The sequence below is a fragment of the Halichoerus grypus genome, chromosome 8, assembly GCF_964656455.1.
Source record: "Halichoerus grypus chromosome 8, mHalGry1.hap1.1, whole genome shotgun sequence".
NCBI classification, from domain to species: Eukaryota; Metazoa; Chordata; class Mammalia; order Carnivora; family Phocidae; genus Halichoerus; species Halichoerus grypus.
Genome location: NC_135719.1, coordinates 32,920,737 through 32,946,183, shown reverse-complemented (window position 1 = coordinate 32,946,183; position 25,447 = coordinate 32,920,737). Strand labels below are relative to the sequence as shown.

The following is a 25,447-nucleotide window of genomic DNA, read 5'->3' as shown; positions in this document are numbered from 1 at the left end:
CCACTGTGGGAACACCCTCAGGTAGGATTCTATCAGGTAGAGACCCATGTGACATATGTGATGGCAATGGACTTCTCGTTTTACTCATTTACCCTGTGGTTGAAATTGCTTTCTCTTTACCATGCTAGAGAATTAGATTCAAACAGACATGAACCACCAAGAGACTTTTTGCAAGCAATTTCATGACTGGTTTTCTTTATGTCATTTTTAGGAAATGAGCCCACCAAAATATGGATTTTTTTTTTCAAAAAATGACATTTATCCACAGGATTGGTTCATTTTTTATTTTTTAATGAACATTTAAGGTTCATATACAAAAGCTAACAGAGCAATAAGTCAATCATGAAATAAGTACAAGGAAACAAAATGAAAAATAACTCAATTACAATTTCTCACCACTGAAGCACTACGCGCTGGCTGCAGCAAGAGGTGGTCAATGTTTCAGCCAGTGAATGCATGGGCCAAATGCCAAGACTGTCATCACATCGCTTGCTGTGTTAACACTTCCTTTTCTTTCTCTGATCAGTATTCAGTTGGGTGGGGAGGTGGGGGGGGAGAGAAATGTTTCTTTTCCAAAAAAAAAAAAAAAAAAAAGATTTTTAAAGCAGTTGATTTTTTTCCTTGGGGAAATAATTTATCTGTTAATCTAACATACCATATATTTGTTATTAAATTTATCTGCATAAATATTTGCCTAATCTATTTCTTAATGTAAGATCATGCAGTACTTTCTAATTTCAGAACAGTAAGAATTATCAAAGGCAATTAGTTTTGTACATAAATGCCCACAGTTTCCTTTTTAATGAAAAATGTGCTCTTTGTGATCTTTGTTTCTTGCAAGAGAGTTGGTCAAGTAATAATCATGGAGCATTTCCTAAAATATTTATTTGCTGGGAAAATTTGTATGAAATGACATTTGAAGTATAAAAAACATTGTTAGGTAACACTTGGAACAGTTAAAAATATACTTATCTTGTTTGTAAACTATCAGTGTAAGATACTGAGTGTCTGAGTGTCAGAGCCATTGTCTCCTGTTTTTCTAGAAAGTTGTTTGCTTTATTTATCAATGTGACATCTTTGAAACATCTGACGTTATATATAGAAACATCAAGGCAATATTATTTGTACATATTATTAAACATGCAAAAATTTCCTGAAAGATAGTGCCCGAATATGGAAAATCCCTCTGAGCTCAACCTCTCCTTGGTACCATTCTGCTGGAAGTATGGCTCTCTTGGAGTTTGGGAGTGTGGTGGGTTATTTTGGAGAGGCAGCCCCTTTAATCACCGGTTCCCTATTCAAATATGTTGCCCAGTAAACTAAGTTGAAAGTGCCAAACAAGACTGGGAATACAATTCGGGACATTTTGTCAATCTTGCTGATGCTGTTGTAAGTCTTTTTGTTTTCAGAAGTCTTCTCTTCAGAAGGCTTTACTGAGGCTGAAGATGCATTTGAGGTCCCTGCAGGGGTCTGTTCCTTTGGGATGTTGGGGGGGTGGGTCATCTTCCCAGTAGTATAAGCATTTGTTGACTTATTTAATATGAGTTCCCGCTCCTTTTTCTGCAAAATATAATAAGATTGTAAGGACATGACATTCGCAGGCAACTGTCAACTCATTTTTGAAGATTCGAAAGGTTTATCTCTCAAAAGAGAGATAGAGAAACATTAGCTTAGCTCTGGGGAGGGCAGTTCTCCACAGACTTCTAAGCCTACAACCCCACATGGCCAGTCTTGAATAAAAAATTCTAGAACAGGCAAAATAATTCATGGCAAAAAAAAAAAAATCAGAACAGTAGTTGTCTTTGTTGAGGTGGAGACTGGAAAGGCCTCTGTTGATTGGGAAGTGGCATGGTGAACTTTCTGGAGTGCTAGTGATGGTCTCTATCTTGACAGGGATTTGCGTTACACAGGTGAACATGTTCAAAATGCAGCAAATGTATCCTTAATATCTTTGTATTTTACACTATGCAAATTTTTCTTTGAAAGAATCAAATGGTAAACAAATACTGAACTGTAGTTAATGACATACATAAATTTATGTGTATATAAATATATTTACTGGGAAATGTACTGTCCTTTAAAATTTACTTTGAAATGGATAAGAATATAAGATGGATTGAAGATGAGTGAATACATGGATAGATAGATGATAGATAAATAGACAGTAGTGACACATGCATAATAAAATGTTCATAATAGAGAGATTTTCATTGTAAGATTCTTTAAACATTGCTGTCAGTTTGCAAATGTACATGATAAAACACTGCAAAAATTCTGTTCCATTAATATAGTGCCATTAAGTAAAATTTACTTGAGAAAACACAGGAGAGTAAATTAAAAGAAATATATCAACCATTAAAACTGTGGAAAAGGTTAAGAAGTAGAAAGGAAACACATGCAGCAAGGAGCAAGAAGAAGCAAGTGAAAAGAGAGGTAGAGTAAATGTGGAACCAGAGGCAAAGAGCATGGTGACCACCTGGGGACATGGTGAGGTAAGCCACAACAGTCCTGGGCCAGAGTAGGGACCCTCTGGGCCACTCTTCAGAAATACTACAGCTCTTCCATATACCAATGATCATGTGTGCACCCACACTGGTCTGCCAGAGAAACTTTTTTTTTTTTTTTTTAACTACCTTGAATGGCTCCCATTTCTTGGTGGGGCCAAGAAAAGAACAGACACTTTAGGAGACACTACTAATCTGTCCTGGTAGTGCATGTTTTACTTGGGGAGATGAGCAGCAGCACAGGATTCAGCACAGTCACAATGGCTGTAGTGTTCCTGAAGATGTGCCCTGGTCCCCTTTCCAGGATGACTTGCTGCCCAACTGCAGGAAGAGTGGCTGGAAGACATCCTCCAGCTCCAACTCCTTCAGGGTTGACTTCAACTTCTTCCTCTACTGAATGTTGCTCTAAACAAGGTCTGTTCTTTCACTGGTGTTCACCCTTAAAAAATACCCTGCACCCCAAACTCTTAGCTGGCATTTGCCTCTGGAGACCCAACATGTGACAATGGTGAACCTAGTCTATTTTTCAAGCTCTCTACTTCTAAGTAAAAGTCAGTTTATGTGAGTAGGCTAATACTATTTTTACTAATTCATGTGTACTACCCATGTCTAACAGTGTGACTTGCCCGCCTGAATGCCTTTAGATGCCCTGATGCTTCAAATGCACAGCACCTTTCAGGCCTAAGGGATAGGATCCCCAGCACCACAGCCTTCTGGAGAACAACATGTAGTCTTGAAGTTGCACAAGACACTGAAGTGTGCTGCTTATTCTAAAAGATCAGTGCTAATCTAGGACTAGGCAATCCATGTTAGCTTCAACTCTCCCTCTCCTTTCAGGTTTGGATCTATGGCAAGTAGTAACAACAGTGGAGTCAAGTGTGAAAGTGGTGGCTGACAAGGATGGTGAGCCTACATGACATTTTGGGGCTCTCCATTCATCCCTTTCTCTTAGACTCATAGATATGAGCCTGAGGCCTCAATTCCTGTAATAAGCTCCCATCTGCTTTCCTACTCAGACTTGGCTATCTCCAGTCCACTGTCACGTGGCCACCAAGACCCAGCCCTTAGTAATCATTTAATTTCTGGCAACACAGTGCTGGGGGTTGGGAAGTCTTCTCTCCCGATTCCATTCTTGTTCCTCCCCCCACAAACCTCCTCCACGGCTCCTTTTGTCTTCATCATCAAGTCCAGATGCTCTGTCAAGAATCCCCAGTCTGCCTCTACAAATGTTTTCCCAGGTCACCACCAGTCATCCACTGTGGTCAGCTCACTCCTATTCTCCCACTTGGTCCCCAACCCCCAAAACACCCACTCCTGAGGTTGCTACTTGTCAAGGCCCTCCCTCCTGTCCTTCTCCCTTGAGAGGGCCCAGCATGGATCCCACTAGGCCTTCCTCCAACCGGGGAAGCTGGACTTGGAAATGGGTTTTCCATGACTGAAACTCTGGCATGGGAGGGGGCTCCTGGGAAGGAGGAAGGAAATTGCTGTGTTAAATGCAAAAAGCAAGCATGAGGCCATCAGTGAGACAGAGCTGAATGTTCTCAACAAAAAGAGTGTCCTGGGTTGCCATTCCTGATTTGTGGCCCTGGCTGGGAGGTCAGGCCACACAATTCCAGTCTTCTGTAATACCTTCCAGGACTCCCTTCATGCTGAGTTCTCACGGACAGATTTTTTATTTTTAAGGACAGATTTTTACTTGAAGTCTACCCTGTTAACTTTGGCCTGCTCTTGTCTCAGAGGAAAGGCTTTACCTATTTGTTTAATGCATGGTATAATTAGCAGTTTATGCTGTGCTGTTTTATTTTCTGTTCCATAAATGTTATTCTCATCTCCCCCAAGGACATGGTTCAGCTTGGAATTCTGTGTAACCTCTTTTCTTCAACTATTCCTTAGATTTAGGCACCAATCATCCTCTAAATATCTGGCATTTAATTGCTTTGAACAGACTAATGCTTTCCACAATTACTGTGCATCATTTAAGTGAACCAAATCATCTCCTCAGTGGAACTGGGTATATTTTGAGGCTTCTAGGAGGTCACATTGCTCTCCTCACATCTTTAGAGCCACCCTGCAGAAAATCTACTGCTTTGAAGTGACAAAAGAGTGAACAGAAGATGTATAATTCAAAACTGGACAAGTAATCACCGAACAGACAGGAGGTACTCTAGCAAAAATAATAGGCCTAAGTCTTTGCAAGCCCAAGCCATTCACATGACATCAGACCTTTTGCTTGATCGAAGCGGATGATTCCAAACAAAGTGGAAACAGGACCCCTTGCAATAAGACTTGATAGGGTCGGGCGCCTGGGTGGCTCAGCTGGTTAAGGGACTGCCTTTGGCTCAGGTCATGATCCTGGAATCCCGGGATCGAGTCCCGCATCGGGCTCCCTGCCCAGCAGGGAGTCTGCTTCTCCCTCTGACCCTCCCCCCTCTCATGCTCTCTCTCTCTCATTCTCTCTCAAATAAATAAATAAAATCTTAAAAAAAAAAAGATTTGATAGGGTCCTTGAACATAAGGGAAGGGGTTATTTTTTCACTGGCGGGGTGGGGGGAGATAGGGAGGAGAAACACCTGTCTTGTATTTGATATTTTATATCAGGTACATTTTCTCTGGAGGAAGGGGGAAAATGAAGGGGGAAAATTTACCTTGACCTTGGCTGCTTCTGAGGCTTTTTTGCCATCCCAGGCCCAGCCTCTCTTTGTGAAATAGTTGACGGTAGCAAACTCGATCAGCGCGGAGAACACAAAAGCGTAGCACACAGCTATGAACCAGTCCATGGCTGTTGCGTAAGCCACTTTGGGCAGAGAGTTCCGAGCACTGATGCTGAGAGTCGTCATGGTCAGCACCGTGGTCACCCCTGTGGTTGTTAGCAATGGGGCAGGGGCAAGGAGGGTCAGGCAGGGAGAATGGAAACAGGAATCAGTATTGGCACCCAGACCCTAGTATAATATCCTTGACCCTGACAGATGAAGACAGGAAAGGAACTGGTTACTTTTATCCCCAGACAGAACTTCCCTCTCTCCTGTTTCCCTAACATTTAACACATTCATAGCATTTATATTGCTTACTTGATTTATCTTATTAATTGGCTCCTTCCTCTAGAATATAAACTGAGGAGGGTAGGAACTGGGTCTGATATATACACATACTTTGTGTCCCCATTGTCCCGAACCAAGCCCAGAAGACAGCTCGTGTCCAGGAATGGTGTGTTGAATAGGTGGTATTCCTCTGTGCCAATGGGGCAATACCCAATTGAGAACAGGTAATGACATTCATGCGCCATCTAGTGAAGTGTTTCAATAAAATTTGCTTATGCACCCTGTGAGTACGGGGCTCAAGGCAAACTGAAGAGTCAGACTTGCTTTTACATGATTCACCCAACTTGCAGACTTCCAGGAACCGAGCAGCCAATTGCAATAGAAATACTCTGTCTGAATCTGGATCTCAGCACTTCACTCTATCCGAGAGGGATCAGTGTCCCCTCAAAGCCCTTGTGTGAGGCGCCTGTGGCTGTCTGCCTTGGCTTCTGTGGAAACTCTGCAATGACCATGCAACAAGGCCAGACTGTTGGAGGGGGACATCCAGGACTGGCAGATTATGAGCCATCTCTCTTAGTATCCACTAAGTGCCAGACTGATCTAAGCCACATTCTGGATGGGTGTCATTACCCCAATTCACAGACAACAAGCTTAAAGATTTAAAAATATTTAGCAATGTACTCCATTTCACTAGCTGGCAAATGAGAACCCATATTCGGACTCAGGTCTGCAGGACCCTTCACAGCCCGTGCAGCTTCCACATGCTCTGTGCCCTCCTCCTTACCGCAGTTTTGTCTGCACGAGGGTGCACCTATGTGCATGGGGTGTGGGTGAAATGCACTTGTTACGGGTTGAATTGTGTTCCCCCGAATCCACATGTTGAAGTCCTAAGCCCCATAATTTCAGAATGTAACCTTACTTGTAAATACAGCCTTTACGGAAGTAATCAAGTTAAAATGAGATTGTTAGGGCAGGCCCTGATCCAATATGACTGGTGCCACAGATATGCACACAGCGTGCGAAGACTGGAATTATCTGCCACAAGCCAAGGAGCTACCAGCTAGGGGAGAGGCCTGAAACAGAACCTTCCCTCACAGTCCTCAGAAGGAACCAGCTTTGCTGACCTCTTGATTTGGGGCCTGTAGCCTCCAGAACTGAGACAATTAATTTCCATTGTTTAAGCCACTCAGGGCGTGGTACTTTGTTATGGAGCCCTAGGAAATCAGTAGAGTACCCAGGATGTCATGTCACTGGTGGTCACAGCAGCTGAGTTTTCATCCAACGTCACCCTTCAAAGGTATTTATATGTACCCACTGAGCATGGTACCATGCGTGGAATTAATGCTTAGTGAGAAATCAGTAGGCATCTTTGATTTTTCTTAGAAATCCACTTAATCATTGTGCTGGGGGAAAGTGTTCTGTGCATGAGCTTGAACAAGCTTCTCGCAACTTCTTGGGTCCTTTAACATTCCAACGTGCACTGGGAAGCTCCCAGAAGAAACAGAAACTAATATGCAGCATTCTTCAAACTAATTTTTTTTTTCCCCTGCCCACCTGCTAATATTCCCCTGAAGATCTGGGGAGCACTGCCTGGCCATGAACCAACCTCCACACCCCTCTGAAACATTCCTGAAGCTAGATGAAGCAAGGCAAGTGAAGCTGGCCATGTAGGTAGAAAGATGCTCTGACAGGAGTACTCCTGGGCCATCACTTAGAAACTCCCTGGGCTCTCAGCTCCCTACAGACTACGGGAGGGGTAACATAAAATGCAGGTCATGGTTTCCTTCTTCGCAATAGTAAGAGCTGAGGCATGAAGTGTACCTTACAGTTTAGAAATATGTCAGCATCCATTACCACAACTGACCTGCAAAACTACCTTTAGTATTGCTACTCAAATGTCAGGAAGCAGAGCTTCAAGGTAAGAGTTAAATGCTCAACTATGTCTGCTCTGCCGAGGTACCTCCTAAACTAGATCTTGCTAAACCTAATGTATGTCTTAGGGATGCCAAATGATGTTGTTCCAGATTCTTATCATATATATGTGTATATGTATATGTGCATATCTATGTATAATATATATGCATTATGTATATATATATATACAGATATCCACATATTCATATCATATACCCCATAAATATGATGGTATATATGATATATAGATATGTAATTTATTATTACCATATAACATATGATGGATTGAATGCCCCTTGGGAGTTCATTTTAAAGTGGCACTCACATTTCAAAGAAAACTGCCCGATAACATACAAAGTAGTACTTTGGGAGAAGTGTGAAAATACTGTAGCAAAATCTCACATAAGACAGATTGCCGGCAGTTTCAAATCTTAAAAAAAGGCTACCAGCAAAGGCTTTTCAAAATGGAAACAATGATCAAATAGACCATGCATCATTTTCTAAACCCTTGTTAGAGAGCCATCCTGAATCCTAATCCTTAACATTGACTTCTTAACTAATTGGTCTGTTTGTTTTCCAGGTCACAGAACAGACAGTAGGCACTAGGAGTTTAGAGGCTGTTGTTTGGAGGTAGTTAGAAGCAGTCCCAAAACACCTGTGCAGGTCTGGCCTGGGGACACTCACCAAACACTGTCCTGGCAGGGACCGATTCTCTGTTCAGCCAAAAGGACACCTGTGACAAGATCACGGTCATTATGCAGGGAAGGTAGGTCTGGATGACAAAGTACCCGATCTTCCTCTTCAGATGGAAATGAGCCGTCATGATTGTGTATTCACCTACAAATAAGCAAATTAATGCAGGATAACCACCTGTCCTGGAATCCTGCCTGTCACTCCTGCTCCTGGACCAGAGGTGGTCCTTCTCTCCACCTTCCCCTTGGAAAACTATTAGTTTGTATTGTTGGAGTAAAGGAGAGAATGGAGGATGCAGGGATTTCTTCACTGTCATTTTATAAGTAAGTCTTCTAAGCCACAGCCTCTGAAGAGCCTTTGCTGGTGGATGTTTTTCCTGGGGAAAATCAGATTTGTGTGTTTTCCTAATCCCTGGTCACAATCTGTGTCACTCTCTGCCCACCCCTCGCTGCTACTGCCATCAGGATTTTAGGATTTAGCCTCTCCGGATAGAACTCAGGACATCACAGAGCCCTGTTGCAGGTGGAGAATTTTTCTCCCTATTCCCCAGCCAGGGAAGGCTGGAAGAAGCTAGGCGTGACCAGCCCCTGCTCCGTGCTCCCTGCCAGACAGAGGTGGAGGGTGAGCACCAGCAGCTGGAGGAGGCCACGGGTCCTAGCAGCCCTTCCCTCCCGCCGCCTACCAGGGAGATTGGGGCATTTCCTTGGCGATGCCCCAGTGCCTTCTCTGGATCTGCCTGGCAGTGTGGGAGGCCCGCGGGGACCTTCCGTTCATTGCTGAGAATGATGCTACCTTGATGGTGAACTGGTAAGGAGCTGAGATGGGCTGCAGTGGGAGGGCGTGTGAATGGCTGTCAGCTGGAGAGTCTCCAGGGCTAGAAATTTTTTTTTTTTATTCAAGTATAGTTAACATACAATGTTATGTAAGTTTCAGGTGTACAACATATTGATTCGGCAATTCTGTACATTACTCAGTGCTCACCGTGATAAGTGTAGCCACCGTCGATCACCATATAACATTATTACAATATGATTGACTGTTCCCTGTGCTGTACTGTTCATCTCTGTGACTGCGCTCTGGGGAGATGGGAAGGCTGCTTTGAGAAGCAGAGGCAGAGTTGAGCTGATCTGAGGACAAGAGTTCTTTCACTGAATTGCAACGAGTAGACGGTGTGGCCGGGTGGAACTGCGAAGTGGGGAGCAAGGGTGTGAGGCCCCCCTGAAGCAGACCCGGTGGGAGCCGTCTATTCAGGGGGTGGTCTGCTGGAGACCAGTGTGGAGCACTGGGACGTCTGAGCCAGATAACACAGATCCACGCTTGCTTTTGGAATCAGAGCCCAGAGCTCAGCACGGCCAGCTGTGGATGTGTCCCTGCCTTTTCTCACAGCTGGCCAGATGTCAGAGGCAGAGGGAGCCTCATGCAGCAAAATCTGCCCCCTTACAGAAAAAGAGAGCAAAATTCTCAGCAGTGCCTGCCACACACCAGCGGCGGCAGACCACGCTTCCCCATAGTTCCGAGGCGGGTCGGAGCAGAGAGCGGCTGAGCTGGCTCTGTCACAGGGACAAAGAGAAGGAGGACGAGGTATGTCTGATGGCATGGACCAGACCTTTATCGCGATCCAATTTTGCATCTCCTTAACATCTGAGAAGAGGGGAAATGCCACTCTATTTCTCTGGGGTAGGGTTTGATATTACTCTCTTACTTACAGTGCTTTTACTGTTGTTCTTTTCATTCTGGTTTTTTGTTTTGTTTTTTAATTTGATTATAGTTGACACACAATGTGACACTAGTTTTGGGTGTACAACATAGTGATTCAACAAGTTTATGCGTTATGCTGTATTTGCCACAAGTGTAGCTACCATCTGTCCCAATACACCCCTATTACAGTATCATTGACTATACTCTTCATGCTGTGCCTTTGATTCCCATGACTTACTCATGCCTTCATAGGAAACCCCTACCTTCCACTCTCCTTCACCCATTTTGCCCATCCCTTCATCCCCTATCTCATTTGTTTTATTTTTGAGTTGAAGGTAACAATATCAGATAATGTTTTTTTAAAAAGACCATCTTTTTAGAATGCAAAGAGGCAGAAACCCCATTTACACATTTTTGAAGAACCATATGAAACAATCCCTCCATTAGCATGGCGATTCTTTACCCCACACATCTGCCATGCCACCTTTTCACTGTTCCCATAAGGTCAGGCTACCACCCTCCCAGTCCTGCCAGGCTCTCTCCCCTCTCCTCAGGATGCCCAGCACAAGGCCAGTGGGCAGGCTCTGGGAGCCTGTATGTAGAGGAGGCATGCACTCAACGTCTGTGAGCTTCCTGCTGGCTGTGAGGTTTGGCAGTGCGGACAAAGAGTGGTGCTGACCACGGTACGTTTTGGGGCTTACAACTCATCCCCGCGACAAGGGCCCACACCATCCCTGCTACACTTTTCTTCTCTGCTGTGGAGATTCTCTGTGGCCCTGCAGTCTCCTCTTCTGCTAACAGCCAAGCCTCCTGACTGCTAAGGCTGGGCCTCCTGTGGCCAGGAGTCAACCGAGGACACACCTTGCAGGTGCAGCAAGCAGAACACGCTCTGTTCTTTTGGACATCTCACCCATTTTGCATTAGGTGAAGCCAGGTTGTGCTGGGCCTGTGGTACTCAGCCTAGGCATATGCATGTGACAGTGAGAGCCCCTTCCTTCTTGGTGAGGCCTCAGCTGTTTCTATGCTGCTTGGTTGTGCTTTCCAAAATTCAACCCCTGGGAAATCTTCTTAGAAATGTTCAAAACAGAAGTTAGGGGAGCAGGTAAACAGGAGCACCTGCAGGAAGCTGTCTCCCTTTCCTGCAGAGACTGCCACCTCTGTGTCTCAGTGCCTGAAGCAGGAGCTGTGCTATACAAGCAGGTTCATGTGGCTTCCAGGCAGAGCATGCAATCACAGGCGTGTGCTCACTCGAAGGCAGACACACCTGAGATTATACCTCCCATTGCCCTTAATACTGCCAGCCACGGCAGCTGGTGCCTCCCTGTGCCACTGCAGGGACTGCGACCCGAACTGGAGGGCTCCTTGTGGCTACTGCCAGCCACTGCAGCTGGTGCTCCCTATGCCACTGCAGGGACTGCGACCCGAACTGGAGGGCTCCTTGTGGCCAGTACTGCACAATGACAGCCGTGCCCCAGACTGCTAAGCAGAACTGAGGTGAGCCTGGGGTGCATCCTCCCCACAAACATGCCACAGGAGCCCTGAGCTCTCCCAGGGTGCAGCATTCTGCATTCACTTGGGTCTCACCTGTGCTGGTGCTGATGTTCTCGGTGCCCACCGTCTGCCCCATCAAGTGGTACTGGTTCAGCCTGGAGCCATCTTCTGCCACCACCACTGACTTAGTGGTGCCATTGGTCCAGACATAGACAACTTCGGAATTAGGATATGCATCTGTATTGGGAGGGGCAGAAGGTGGTATAAACGTGGAATTATTTTCAGCCTGGCACAACCAAAGATGTTTATAAAAGTAGCAAGACAGATGATTGGAAGGTCAAAGTTAAAGGACCTGAAGAATGCGCAGGGTGGTCAGACCAGGGCAGATGTCACCACTGTTCAGGTCCTTTTCATTTCTAAGTATCTGAGTGGTCAGCAATCAGTGCCTGGTGCTTCCTAGTATGTATTTTGTCTGTAGGGTACACTATTGCATGGACTGAGACCACAGTGCTGGGGGCTCTCCCAGCTCTGTGGTCTTGGGCAAGTCACTTATGCTCTGTGCCTCAGTTCTTCCATCTGTAAAATGGGGCAGTAGTAGCAGCTACTTCTTAGGGCTCCTGCTATCATGATACAAGCTCTTTAATGACCTCATGCACAGAGCACATGAGCAGTGCCTGAGTGCGTGAGCTATGATAAACGTTCCACTTTTGCAACTGGTACTGCTTGTCCTGTTGTCCAATGCTGTCCTTGTGGGAGGGTGGCATGGTAGGTAAGACTTCCTCCCCCTGGCATCATGCCTGTGACTGTTACCTTATATGGCAAATAGCACTGTACAGATGGAGTTAAGGCTATGGGCCTTTAAATCAGAAGATTATCCTGGATTATCCCAGTACACCCAATATAATCACTTGAGCCCTTCAAAACAGAGAACTTTCTCCAGCTGCAGCCAGTCAGAGACCCAGCTCAGAGAGATCTGAGGCTTGAAGTCGTTGACCGTCATGAAGATGGAGGAAGGGGCCACGGAGTGTGAGCAGCTTCTAGAGGGTGAGAATGATCCCCCCAGGTGACAGCTAGCAGGAAACAGGGACTTCAAACCTACAGCCACACAGAACTGAATCCTGCCAACAACCTGAATGAAGCTAGAAGTAGATTCACCCCCAGAAAGAAATGCAGCCCTGCCAACACTATAACTCTGGCCAAGGGGACCCAGCACAGAGACATCAGGCAAACACATTGTATTCTGACCTACAGAACTCTAAGACAATAAGGGTATTGTTTTCTTTTTTCTTTTTTCCAGCTTTATTGAGATATAATTGACATGTAACATTGTGTAAGCTTAAGTTGTACAATGTGATGATTTGATATATGTATAAATTGTGAAATGATTACCACAATAAGGTTAGCTACACATGGATTGCTTTAAACTGCTAAATTTGTGATAACTTGTCATGGAGCAATAGAAAACTAGAACAGGTAGATGGAGAACAAACAAAGACATAAAACATGTAACAGGTGTGTTAGTGCTATAGAGAACTACACACAATTTTAAATGGCATTGCCTGGGAAGGCCTAACTTAGGAGACCCAAGAAATGTTCAGGAGCTGGCCACGTGGCTGTCAGGAGGACGAGCATCCGAGGAATGGGTGCTACAAAGGTCCTGAGGCGGGAGCGTGCCTGCAATGCCTGAGAAGCCAGGCAGGCACTGTGGCTGGACACGGCAGAGGGGAGAGGGCAGAGGAAAAGACCAGATAAAACGGTACCTCAAGGCCATTTTAAGGCCTCTGACTTTTGCTCTGAGCTAGTCAGAAAACACAGAGGTGGGGGTGAGGGGTTAAGCAAATAAGTGACATATTCTAACTTATGCTTTAAAAGGATCCGTCTGGCTGAGATGGGTGAATAGAATGGAGGTGGGAACCAGACAGAAACGGGAGACTGCTGAGGGTGGTATTAAAATAATCCAGGTGGAAGATGATAGTGGTGGGCAGGGGCAAAAAGAGGAGAAATTAGGGATACACGTTAAAGGAAAGGGTCATCCAGTCGCTAACGAATCATGTGAGGTGTGAGAGGGAGAAGGTGGCCAGGCTGGGCATCTGGATAGGTCATTTGCACGTAGGAGGATGGCAAAGATTCTGGAAGGACCTGGCTTTGGTGAAAAGGCAACAGCGCCGTTGCCAATGTGTCAGAGTTGAGACCTTCAAGGGCTTTACTTAGGGACGCTGAGTGGACAGTTATACAAGTTAGTTCATGGGAATGGTCCTGGGTAAGGATGTGACTTCTCCCGTCACCAGCATATGGATGTCAACTGAAGCAGAGGCTGGTGAGATCACCTGAGGAGTGCTGGTGGAGAAAAGGAGAGGGCGGAGCATGCCTTCCTAGGGTGCTGCAGGGTCTAGAGTTTGAGAAGCTGAGGGGAGAACAGCAAAGCCCCTGGACCAGCAGGCACTGCGTGGGAGGGCACAGGGAATGTGCTGTCCGGGAGGCCTGTGTTCAGGCTTCAGATGATGGCTCAGGAGTGGCCCCAGGACCTAGCAGGATCTGGCCACCTCGGCAAGAGCAGTTGGCTTTGAAGAACTGACAGGCTTATTTGTTCCAGATGTCTCTTGAGGACCCTGGAGGTAAACCAGCACACCTGCCCCGTAATCAAGTCCACGAGTCTGAACAGATGCCACATCCAACCACTCTGACACCTTTCGAACAAAGCTGTATGCTTGCTCCTAGCTACTTAAACAGAGCACGACCCTCACTCCAGGTTGAAAGGAACCATGCACCCTCCCAGGTGAGGAATCTGTAGATGTCTCAGGAGATGAGGGATCAGCTGCAGAGGTCTGCTGCCCCTGCGGCAGGGGAGGCCTCCCTAAGTAGGACAACATGCCCTGCAACTCTCCACCAGGAGGGGCTAGCTCACTGCACCGTGAAGGACCCCTAGAGCAGTTAGGCTGAACCAGCAAAACTATCCACTTAGATCAGAGATCTTAACAGATAGAAGCCAGGAGAATGGTCTCAGGAATGACCAAGAGTCCTACTAAAAAGTGTGGATGTTTCTTTGCTAATGTACATCACTACCTTTATTCTTCATTTATGTGCAAAAGAGCACCTGTAACAGTTGAAAAATAATAAAATCAGCATGTATGTTGAAACACTGAGCTTAATACAGAGGAAAACAGCAGAAGCTTCAAAACCCTCTGTGCATGACTCACTGAAAGCTCACCTCCTCTCTACAAGGTGGTATTCTGAATTTTATGATAACCACTGCATTGTTTGCTTTGTGGTTTTACTTTCTGGGCAGAAGTCACTGAATGAAGCTTTTTTCTTTTTGGATTTGCCTACGTTTTCTTTGTGAAATTTGTTCATGTTTTTACCCATTTGATTCATGTTTCCTTTATATATTCTGATACATTTTGTTCTATGTGTTACACATACCTTCAAATTTGTGGCTATTTCACTGTGTTGATGGCTTTTTTTTCTTTTTTGATAAACATTAGTTTTAGTCAAATTTATCCATCTTTTCATCACTCTGCATCTTATTTAAGTGTGAGGTCACACTATATTACACGTGCATTATCAAAGTTTTAATGCGTCATCCTTCACCCTTAGGGCCTTAATCACCAGGAGGTGATTGTATTTATATATATCTTCCAAACAAAAGGCATCCAATGGCATTTTCTCTGTGTGGTTTTCTGTGTTGCCACTGACCTCATCAAGCCGTCTCTCCCACCCACTCACTTGCAGACTTTGCTCTGCCAAGTAGGGTTTCCATCATGCACAGGTCTTCTCTTTGCTGGATCTTCTGCTCTGCTCCCTTTTTCTGTCCTGTTCAGAAGATGCCAATAGCTAGAATGGTCAGGTCCTCCTCTTTTCTTCTTCAGGGGGCCCTGGCTATTCTTGGTCCTCTGCTCACCCAGATACATGTCGGAATCGGCTTCCTTAAAAATACTCTGATGAGATTTATATTGGAACTGAACTGGATCTATATATTATAGATTATATATGGGAAGACATGACATCTTTTGGTATTGCATCTTTTTCATCATGGACATGATGTATCTCTCCACGTATTTAGGTCTTCGTAGTGAAAGTGCCTGACAATAAGCTTTTTTTATTGTAATGTAAGCACCTTATGTTAAGCTTTTGATTTCGGAGGCACTCCCTTCAGACATCCCTCTTGATCACACTGCCAGCTACACAACTAAAGAGCCAGGCCGCCCCACCCATGAGGTTCCCCTTTTAGAAAGCTTGGGGTGACCTAGATAGCTGGCCACTGGAGTCACCCACTTTTCCCTTCTTGTGCCCTAATCCTTGCTCTTATGTTTTAAATTTGACAATAATAAAGAGTGAAACTGCCAAACCCTTGTCACCCCAACCTAGATCCCTATATAAAGGAAGAACCCTAGGTCTGCATTCTCCCTTTCCCTCTCTCTACCTATGACCTCGCTGTGTGGCCCTAAGCATGCAGTGTACCTTCCAGGACTTGTGAATAATATGTTTTTTCAAAGTTCCCTAATGGTTGTTGCTGAGGTGCATCTTGCAATCATTATGAGAACCATAGGGCTAATCCCAGCACAGCATTGGCTCCACTCAGAGAAATGTCACTACGAGTAATATGGCCAGGCAAGTGCCCAGACATTCCTAGCTGACAGCATCACTATTGATAGGCTGAGAAGTACCCAAAAGAGTCTTCTATATTGAAATATTTTTCAATAAGGTTGTATCATTCTCTATCTTTTGCTAGATGTTCTCCCCCTAGATGTGTGATACCTAATAACAGACTTTTCCAATAACCAGTGCGCCCTGTCCCTGAGCAAAGGCCAAATGGTAAGCTAACTTATCAGGAAGTTGCTAAGCAAGGGTGGGGTGAGGTCAGAACCATGAGAATTACTGATATAATTCTGAGATTTATCTGCATATTACTGATATGAAATGGAAGTGAATAGATTGTTATAGCAATTGATGAAATATCATGGATGCTAGACTTAACTCACATTGCAGGTAAATGTTGAGTGGTATTTTTTTTTAATTAACATGACCTTCTATTTTCAAGTTTTAAGTAATACAGAAGTGTATTTTTCACATGGGCAGCATTGGAGCCCCCCTGACACAAGTGCTTTCTGTTGTAATTTCCCTTCTCTACTGAGGAGATGGGTGGCTCTGGGAGCTGAGGATGTTCATGGGGGCTGATGATGCCCTGCGCCTTGGCAAGCTGCTTTCCAAATGTCTGGTCATAGGCACCACTGGGCATATGCTAAGACTGTGAAGGTGCCCTAAGTTCCACATAAATAACAGTGAGATTTCTATCTCCTTCCTACTGTGTAAATGCTATAGGACCCTGAACATTAAAGAGCTGTGGCACTCAGACATGGACGTGAGCAGAGCACCCCGCTGGATTCTGGCCAAGGCTGTGAGTGTGGAGCAGACAGTAGATGGTGATAAGATAGGATCCCCTGGCTTCTTACTGTCCCCAGACTGACTCAGGCAGCTTCCGTTTCTATTGTCCTGTGCACTGCCCTGTATCTTATTCCCAGCTCATCTGCCTCATACGGGGGAGAACTGCTGCCCTGTGAAGCTGTCCCCCCACCCTCCCCGTGGCTACATTTCCAGTGAGGAGGGCTGCACACGTCCCATTAATACCTCCTCATTCCATTTCCCAGTCCCCAGCGGAGTTGTGAGTCTGAACTCTGGTCAAGAGAAGGACCTCCCCTTTAACCCTTGGGAAATACGAGTAGGTTGGAAAATGTGAATCCTGAAGCTCACAAGGGAATTCAAATTTCAAGGCAACAGGTCAGAGTGACCAGGGTCAGTTCTGAGAGTCAAGAACATCTAGGAAACAGATGTGTCTACAAAGAGTACAGAACACAGGAAACAACGCTGCCCTGGTGGAGCTGTCTACTTGGTGCCTAATTTGCTCAAGAAAGAAGGGAAAGGAAGCAAAGAGCATATGAGAGTCAGGAGAGAAAGGACATCAGGACACATGGAGTGTTCTGGGATGTGGCAGAGGTCTAGGGGGCAAGTGTTCCCTCTGGTGGCCTGCAGGGAGGCCGAGTGAGGAAGTGAGGATGCAGATGGGAGTCCTGGAGCGGTGGAGGCACTGAGGTAGGTGTGGAGACTGGGACAAGCCTACGGAAGGCACAGACCCCACCCCGTCTGCTCTCCTGTCTGCAGTGCTGGACATCACTTCCTATGGGGTCTTCTATATTGTGAATTCTGTATCTCCAAGACTGGAGAGGGCACACAGTTACCGATGGCTCTCCTTGGGCCCTGAGGCTGAGCGGCATGGTGACCAGGGAGGCATGTCTGTGCTGCAGGGGTCACTGGCTGGGGATGCGGCTGGCCTGAGACCTGCAGACGTGCTGGACACACAAGCCTCTTTCTCCACTGTGTGTGTGTGTGTGTGTGTGTGTAATAATAATTATCTTATAATAAAGACCCAATAATAATTGTAACCAGATAAAAGTTACTTAAAATCACAAAGTGACAGATGAGCATCACAATGCATACTAATAATTCATATCATCTTACTTTTCAAACTGTTAGGAAGTATTAAGTGTTTACTGATAATGTTAATTGCATTAATAATAACAACACCAGTGTGGCCTCTGGCACATCAGTGCAGCACTGGTGAGTTCTGCTCTCTTCCTCAAATTAAGGGTGGAATAAATGATCACTCGTGTGCATTTCATCTTGGGTATTTAGCAGCACTAAATTCTTCTCTTTGTGTCAGCTGCGTGGCATTCAATCTCTTAGCCAGGCACAACGGTAAATGAGGCAATCAGGTTTGTTCTGCTATCATTTGTCATGAGTTAGAGCTCCAGAAACATAATGCTCGCCTCCCGTTGACCATATATCAGCAGAGCAAGGCAGGAAGGTTTGAAATGTTTTCACTCTTAACTGACTTGGGAATTCATCAGAGTTTTCTGAGTGGCTCCTTCTCCTGGGTTGACACTTTCTGTTTTTCTAGGTCTAGCTTTGCAAATCCTGATGAGGAGGTGGCGATGTCACTATTAATCCTTATTTACAAGGCCTTTCAAAAGCAATGCGTGTTTGCCAAACTATGAGAGAAATACGGTGACACAGCTCTGAACTTCAACAAGCAATATACGCTTTAAGCCTCTATTTCCCCATCTGTAGATTGGGGGGAAATAACTCCTATCTCCTAGGGGTACTGTGAGGACAAAGTACATTCATCAACATCAAGTATTTAGCATATGCCTGACACATAGTAGGTGCTTAATAAATATTAGGAATGTACTCATACAGTGGGAAAGATTCTGGGTATGTGTCAGATCCAATCCTATGAAAAGATATTTCTACCTGAATTCACTTTCTGTCAGTCAAAAGCAAACCGGATGTGTGAAGACCACTGGTTAGCCTTATCTGCCAGGCTACACGGGCACCTGGGAAACCAGGAACTGCCAATAACCAGGTAGGAAATCTGTTTTACTCCGTGCATTCATTGCCTATGATGTTAGAAGAAATGTAGATTAGGATGTACCCAAAAAGCAGAATTTGGGTAATCTGAAAACATACAGAATTTAAGTTGTCTGACAGCCATGTCCTCAGCTTTCCTTTCTCCTCTGAAATGGAAGGTGGGAATGCGCAGAGTAACTAACTCAGAAAACCTCACTACCCACCACCTGTGTGACCTTCTGCAGGATCCTCAACTTCCCTAAACCTCAGTATTCTGAGCCGAAATCCAAGTCAACACTTGACCTATCAATTGCATAATCTAGATTACAAACTTCCTAAAATATAAATGTACGTAGATACATTTTCTCTAACAGCCTACTAGATTCCCAATATCCCTGCTTTCAATCCATCAGGTAGAAGTTAGATCAGAGGGGCTTTGCCATGCTTTTTTCCTTGCCTGGAATCAATTGAGACATAGCTCCATCTGCAGCTATCTACAGATGGAGAAAAACAGATGACACTTCTGCCCTGTTACCAAAGGAATTACAGGGGAAGGTTGAGATTTGCTAGTCCAATGGCCCATAACCACTCCACAGCCCAGTCTGTAAAATTACAGAGTCACTGCCCTGACTGGTCTGACAGAGAGAGAGTCAAAAAGACTGCGTCCTCCATGTCCATGGATTTAAATGGGAACAAATCAGGAAAGAAGGACTAAGGACTGTCACCTACCCAGCAGAAAAGACCGTCCCGTTGTGGAAAGGAGTGAGAAGCAGAGCAAAAGGCTAGAGGTAACAGCAGGAAATCCCTTCATGTAATTTCCCACTATCTCATAAACCAATCAGCTTTTTTAAACCTTGAAACCAGTAGTTCCTTCTAATTACATTCAATTTCCTCACGGAAAATAGATTTCCTAAGTTACATAGTCCTAAAATCGTAATGCCATCTTTGACTCATGACCCCCTTTGATCCTGTATATCCACTTGTCACATCTGGTCACCACCCTGCTCTCAACTCTCAGCATTTCTACTGCTTCAGGGTAATTCCTAGCTCTTGGTGTCACCTCTCTAATAGTGAGTCCAGCACATTCTCCCCTTGCTCCTCAAACAACTCCCAGTCTGCCTACTACTTTTATACTTTCACATTTGAGTCATAAGGTCATCCTGTCATTTCCCCAAAGGACATGTTCATCCCCTCCACTAACCGACCCCCAGTCCCTTGTGCTTTGCCCTTATGTCAGTTATACTTTCTACCCAAATCCTTCCAGGTTCAGTTTAAAATATCATCCCCATGATGAGTTTCCCTGTCTGAATTCCAACTGGCTTTAATCTTACTATGTAATGTGTCCATCAATTTGTTGGGAGCAGAGCATCACTCATGCTTCTGTGATTCTCACTGCACCTAGCAGAAAGGAGAACACACCCAGTGTATCTGTTAAATAGTAACCAAGGTTAACTAGCGCATCTAAACTTAGACACAACTTCAATGTGTTTTTAAGACCTCACAGACTAGCATACCCACATTAGATACTCTGAAATCTGTGTTCTACATCACCCACACTCATGCTGAGTTGCTACATGCTGGGCATGATGAATGCAGTTAATAGTGTCATAATTCCACGTGTTTGAATGAACTAATAGCTCACTACAGTGAGATTTACCCTGATTTTGTGAAATTGTCTCTGCTGGATGTTTACCAAAGAGGCATCTGTATCTAATTTAGCATATATTTTCATGAATCCAGATGTTGTCTCACGACTTAATCTACTATTTAATGCATCATTCCACAAATAAAATGAACAAAAAAAATTAAGTTTTTTTTTTTTTTTCTTTTATAAAAGTCTTGATTTAAGCATTTGCTTCCAAATATAAGCCATGCCATTATCTTCTCGGAATTTCCTCATGGACTAGGAAACATCCCTCTGTAAAGTAGGGCTAATTTCAACATTTGTTTGAATTCTTCAGAGTGGAGATAGCAATAACAGAAATGTCTGTTAATTCAGTTCTGCTTTAGAGAAGCCAGAGCATGTGGCTCATTAGAATAATGACACCTATTTGCATTCCTTTGTCTCGTAATAGCAGAGAACTGTTGGATTGGGTAATTTGAAACTCATTATACTATCACATTTAGCCTCTGCACCATGCTTAGATGCCCATGGTATAAGTGAACTACTTGGCCAAGCAGCTATTTTTAGTAAATCAAAAAAATGAAAGACAAGTAAGAAAAACACTTAATTAAATAACATTTCTTCTCTTAAAATTATTAAGCTTGGTGCTGAAACCACATATGCTGAGGAAAGGTGAAGTTTCTGCCGTTTTCTAGCCCTTGGACAACTGCATATAAACATGATGTATTAAGAAAATCCTTCCAGGGCGACTGGGTGGCTCAGTGGGTTAAGCGTCTGCCTTTGGCTCAGGTCATGGTCCCGGGGTCCTGGGACCAAGCCCCGCATCGTGTTCCCTGCTGGGTGAGGAGGCTGTTTCTCCTTCTCCCCGCCCCCACCTCATGCTCTCTCTCGCTCTCTCTCTCTCTCAAATAAATAAAATCTTTAAAAAAAAATCCTTCCAATTGCTTTGTATATTTTAGTAATGATATTAACAGCAGATATAAAGAAACAATCAACATCTAAAACCAATCTTCAAAATATCAGGCAGATAAAAATAAGAAATTTAGCATGAGAGTTCAAAATCTCTACTGAGTTCAAGAAGTGTTTATATTGGTTTTGGGCTCTCTACTGAGTTCAAAATATATGTATATACATGCACATACACATATACACATGCTAATTGATCTCATTTGGTGTGACTGACTGTAGAAGTGATGAGATCCTATCAGATGTGTATTTTATCTTTGAATGCAATAAATGACTTAACTGCAGTTGGTTGGCTGTTGAATATGAGATAATTTAGCGAAGAAGGATTTAGAGGGTCACATATTTTCTTTCACCAAAAATTGCTTTTGTGCTGCCTGTTCTGCACACCATTGTCATTATATCTGAATATCACATTAACTTGAACTTATTTAACTAATGATGAAAAAAAATGACAATTTCACTTTCAGTGTTTTGCCTTTGATCAAATCAAGAACATAATTTTCATATGCAAAGAGAGGTATAATTTTAAGTCATACAACTCATCTTCTTCTTGGGGACATGAACAATTCATTTCCCTTCAGAGACATGAATCAGTGATTCCCAAAAAAGATGCCGTAGGGATCTTCTGAAGGCTTTGTCAAGTACTGACGTGCACAGCCACCCCATGGCAACAAATGACTTAAATAAATCCTGGTGAAAGTCCCCTTCCATTATACTGCTTCCCCCAAATAAATGTACGTTTAATTTCATAGTTTGAAAAAAATATATATTATCTCCATCCAACCTAAACTTTTGGCTCATCACACACAGTCACCTCTCCTAATTCCAAAAATCTCTTTGAAATGATAGAAGTAGTAGAAAAGGAAACCCCTGGAGTCAAACGAACTTCCCCTGCCAGTGGTTGTAATCAGGTCACAACTATTAACTCTGGAGTTAGTAGTTAGGCCCTGGAGAGTAAACACACAGGAAGAAACCGGAGGGAGTCGCCACTTAGAAGAAGGGAATGCCTTTTTACTTAAAAAGCTTTGAGTCAGAGCTGTGAGGTAACTAAGGCTTAGATACATCCCTTGGTCTTACTGGCTTGAAGAACCAAAAGAAAGAGTCTAGAGCTATCAAAATAGCATGTCTGAAAAATGAGGTATAAAATCCTGGAAAGGAAAGAGCACAGAGAAGCCCCAAATTTAATGTAATGGATGTATGTAAACTCTACCCAGATATCTACACTTATCCCTGAATTATGCATACCTAGAGCATAATCCTATCAGCCCAACTAAGGTAGAGGAACCGCCTGACCATTTCAGCTATTGCCTACTGCAGGAAAGTCAGAGTTTGGAGGTTTCCTTTGGTCAAGTTAATTAGCTAAAAAAAAAAAAAAATTGACACTCTAAATTTAACAGAATCCAGTCTCTGTAATATAACAGTGAAATATTCAGGAAAGAATTCAAAATATTAAATGTAAAAGAAACAGGAAAATATGATCCATACTCAAGAGAAAAGAGGATCAATGTGGAACGATCCCAAGAGGATTCAAATCCTGGATTTAGCACACAAGGATTTTAAAGCAGCTTATATGGTTATGCTTAAGAGTGTAAAGGGAAAAAATGTAATGTTCTGTAATGAAAAACCAAGAGTAAGTCTAGCAGAGACATTGAAACTACTTAAAAGAACCAGATACAAATTCTAAAACTGACAAAGATACTAAATAAAAAATTTACTGTATGAATTTAGCAGAAGATTGAAAATGACAAAAACAAGGTGGTGAACTTGGGGGCTCTGGGTGGCTCAGTTGGTTAAACATCTGCCTTCAGCTCAGGTCATGATCTCTGGGTCCTGGGATTGAGTCCCACATCAGACTGCCTACTCAGTGGGGAGTCTGCTTCACCCTCTGCCCCTCCCCCCTCGTACTCTCTCCCTCTCTCTCATAAATAAATAAGAAATCCTTTTTAAAAAAAAAAGTCAGTGAACTTGAAGACAGACTGATATAAATCATCCAATATAAAGAATAAAGAAAGAAAACATTCTTTAAAAAATGAATATAATTAGAACTCCAGATAGAAAAAGGAGGATGGAACAGAAAAATATTAGAAGAAACAATGGCCAGTATTCCTCAAATTTGATGAAAGACAAATTTAGAAATTCAAGAAACCTAGGAAGTATCAATAAAAATAAAAATACATGTAAGGGGACTTCTGCTTCCAGGAAAATGGAGATGTGTTTTCCCCTAATCCCCCCACTAAATATAACTAGAAAACCTGGACATGATATAAAATATACGAAGGATCTGAAAGCTAGAAAGAATAAGGCAGACAGGTCTTGGGATCTTGGGACCCAAGGGATGACCCAGTAGTGGGTTCTGTGGTTTTATTCTTGCCATATACATCCCAGACTGGGAGCCCAAGAAGCTTAGCAACCCAGAAACACAATGGGCATAGACAAAACACAGTAACACCACTACCATAAGCCTGTGCTCTCTCTAGCCCAAGGACCAGGAAAAGGGCCAGCCTATCAAGACAGAAAACTTTTAGACAATAACTGGAGAAGTCCAGTCACACACCACAGAAAAATTGCAGTCCTGCCTGACCACAGACCAAAAAGAAAGTGGAGAGCCCAGACTTCCACTCCCATCAGATACCCAACCCACCAGTGTAGTGGCATCAGAGAAGGGAACCAGCACCTTCATTCCTGCTGGGCAGTAATGACACCCATTCCTTACAGTGTGCTGGCAGCCACGTGGGGAGCCTGGAGGCCCACATTAATCCAGCAGGAGCAGATCCCTCCTGTGTCAGCAGAGAATCAGTAAAAATTGAGACTTCTGCTACTGCTCAGTGCTAGTGAGACCACCCTACATTTGGTGTCTGCGGAGAGCTGGTATGCAGCTGGAAATCCAGCGCCCATCCAGCAGGAATAAAGGACACCACGCAACCTGTGTCATGGGTATTGAGTGGAGAACCTGGACTTCTACCTCCTCCTGGCAGTAATGAGGCTATGCTGCATCTTTCCCTGCCAGAGCAGTGTTAAAAAAAAAAAAAAAAAAGCCAGCTAAAACAGAAGATTTGAGTAGTAGTCTCACGACACAATACACAAAATGTCCAGGTTCCAACAGAAAATTATTTATCATACCAACAACTAGGATGATCAAACTGAATAAAAAAAATCAATACATATCAAAACAAATATGACAGAGATACTAGGATTACCTGACAAAGAATTTTTGAAGCAGCCATCGTAAAAGGCTGCAATGACCAATTACAAATATGCTTGAAACAAATGAGAAATTATAAGGTCTCTGCAAAGAAACCGAAGAGATAAGGAAAGACCAAACAGAAGTTTTAGAAGTTGTGTTGGTCTGCTTGGGCTACCACAACAAAATGCCGTAGTCTGGGTAGTTAAACTACCACGATTTATTTTCTCACAGATCTAGAGGCTGGGAAGTCCAAGACCAAGGTGCCAGCAAATTTGTTTCTGGTGAGAGTTCTCTTCCTGGCTTGCAAATGCATGCCTTTCTGCTGTGTGTTCACATGGCTTTTTCTCATTGCATGTGTTTGCAGAGAGAGAGAGATTTCTCCCTCTTCCTCTTCTTCAAGGGCACCAATCCTATTGGATTAGGGTTCCACTCTTATGACTTCACTTAATCTTAATCTCTGTCTGTGTTAAGTGTTTGTTGCTTAATTGTGCTCTGTCTCCAAACACAGTAACATCGGGGATTAGGGTTTCAAAATAGGAATGGGGGGAGAGGACACAATTCCGAACATAACACTATGACACTGCCCCCCTCAAATTCATGTCCTTCCTGCATGCAAAATATTTCCATTCCACCCCAATAGCAACAAAACCTTAACTAATTCCAGCATCAACTCTAACATCTGAAGTCCAAAGTCTCATCTAAATCAGATATGGGTGAGACTCAATTCATCCTGAGGTAAAATCCTTCTTCAGCTGTAAGTTTGTGAAACCACACAAATTATGGGCTTCCAAAACGCAATGGTGGGACAGGCAGAGGATAGACACTCCCATTCCAAAAATGAAATCAGAAGGAAAAGGGTGAGTCCCAGGCAAGTCCCAAACCTAGCAAAGCACATTCTTATAGCCTGAGAATCTTCCTCTTTGATTCAGTGCTC

General features: G+C 43.8%; 1 protein-coding gene across 5 annotated transcripts in view; it reads right to left on the bottom strand.

Annotated features, from left to right (window-relative positions):
* Window positions 1-271: 271 nt before the first annotated feature.
* The window catches only part of GABRA5 (gamma-aminobutyric acid type A receptor subunit alpha5), an 88,125-nt gene continuing 62,949 nt past the window's right edge, over window positions 272-25,447 (bottom strand). For all 5 annotated transcript variants that reach the window (XM_036083577.2, XM_036083583.2, XM_036083578.2 and 2 more), the window contains exons 8-11: window positions 11,432-11,575; window positions 8,141-8,293; window positions 5,150-5,361; window positions 272-1,560 (exon numbers count right to left, since the gene is read on the bottom strand). In XM_036083577.2, the coding sequence (XP_035939470.1) occupies window positions 1,258-1,560; window positions 5,150-5,361; window positions 8,141-8,293; window positions 11,432-11,575 (812 nt within the window). In that variant the 3' untranslated portion in view covers window positions 272-1,257. The remainder of the gene's footprint in view (window positions 1,561-5,149; window positions 5,362-8,140; window positions 8,294-11,431; window positions 11,576-25,447) is intronic.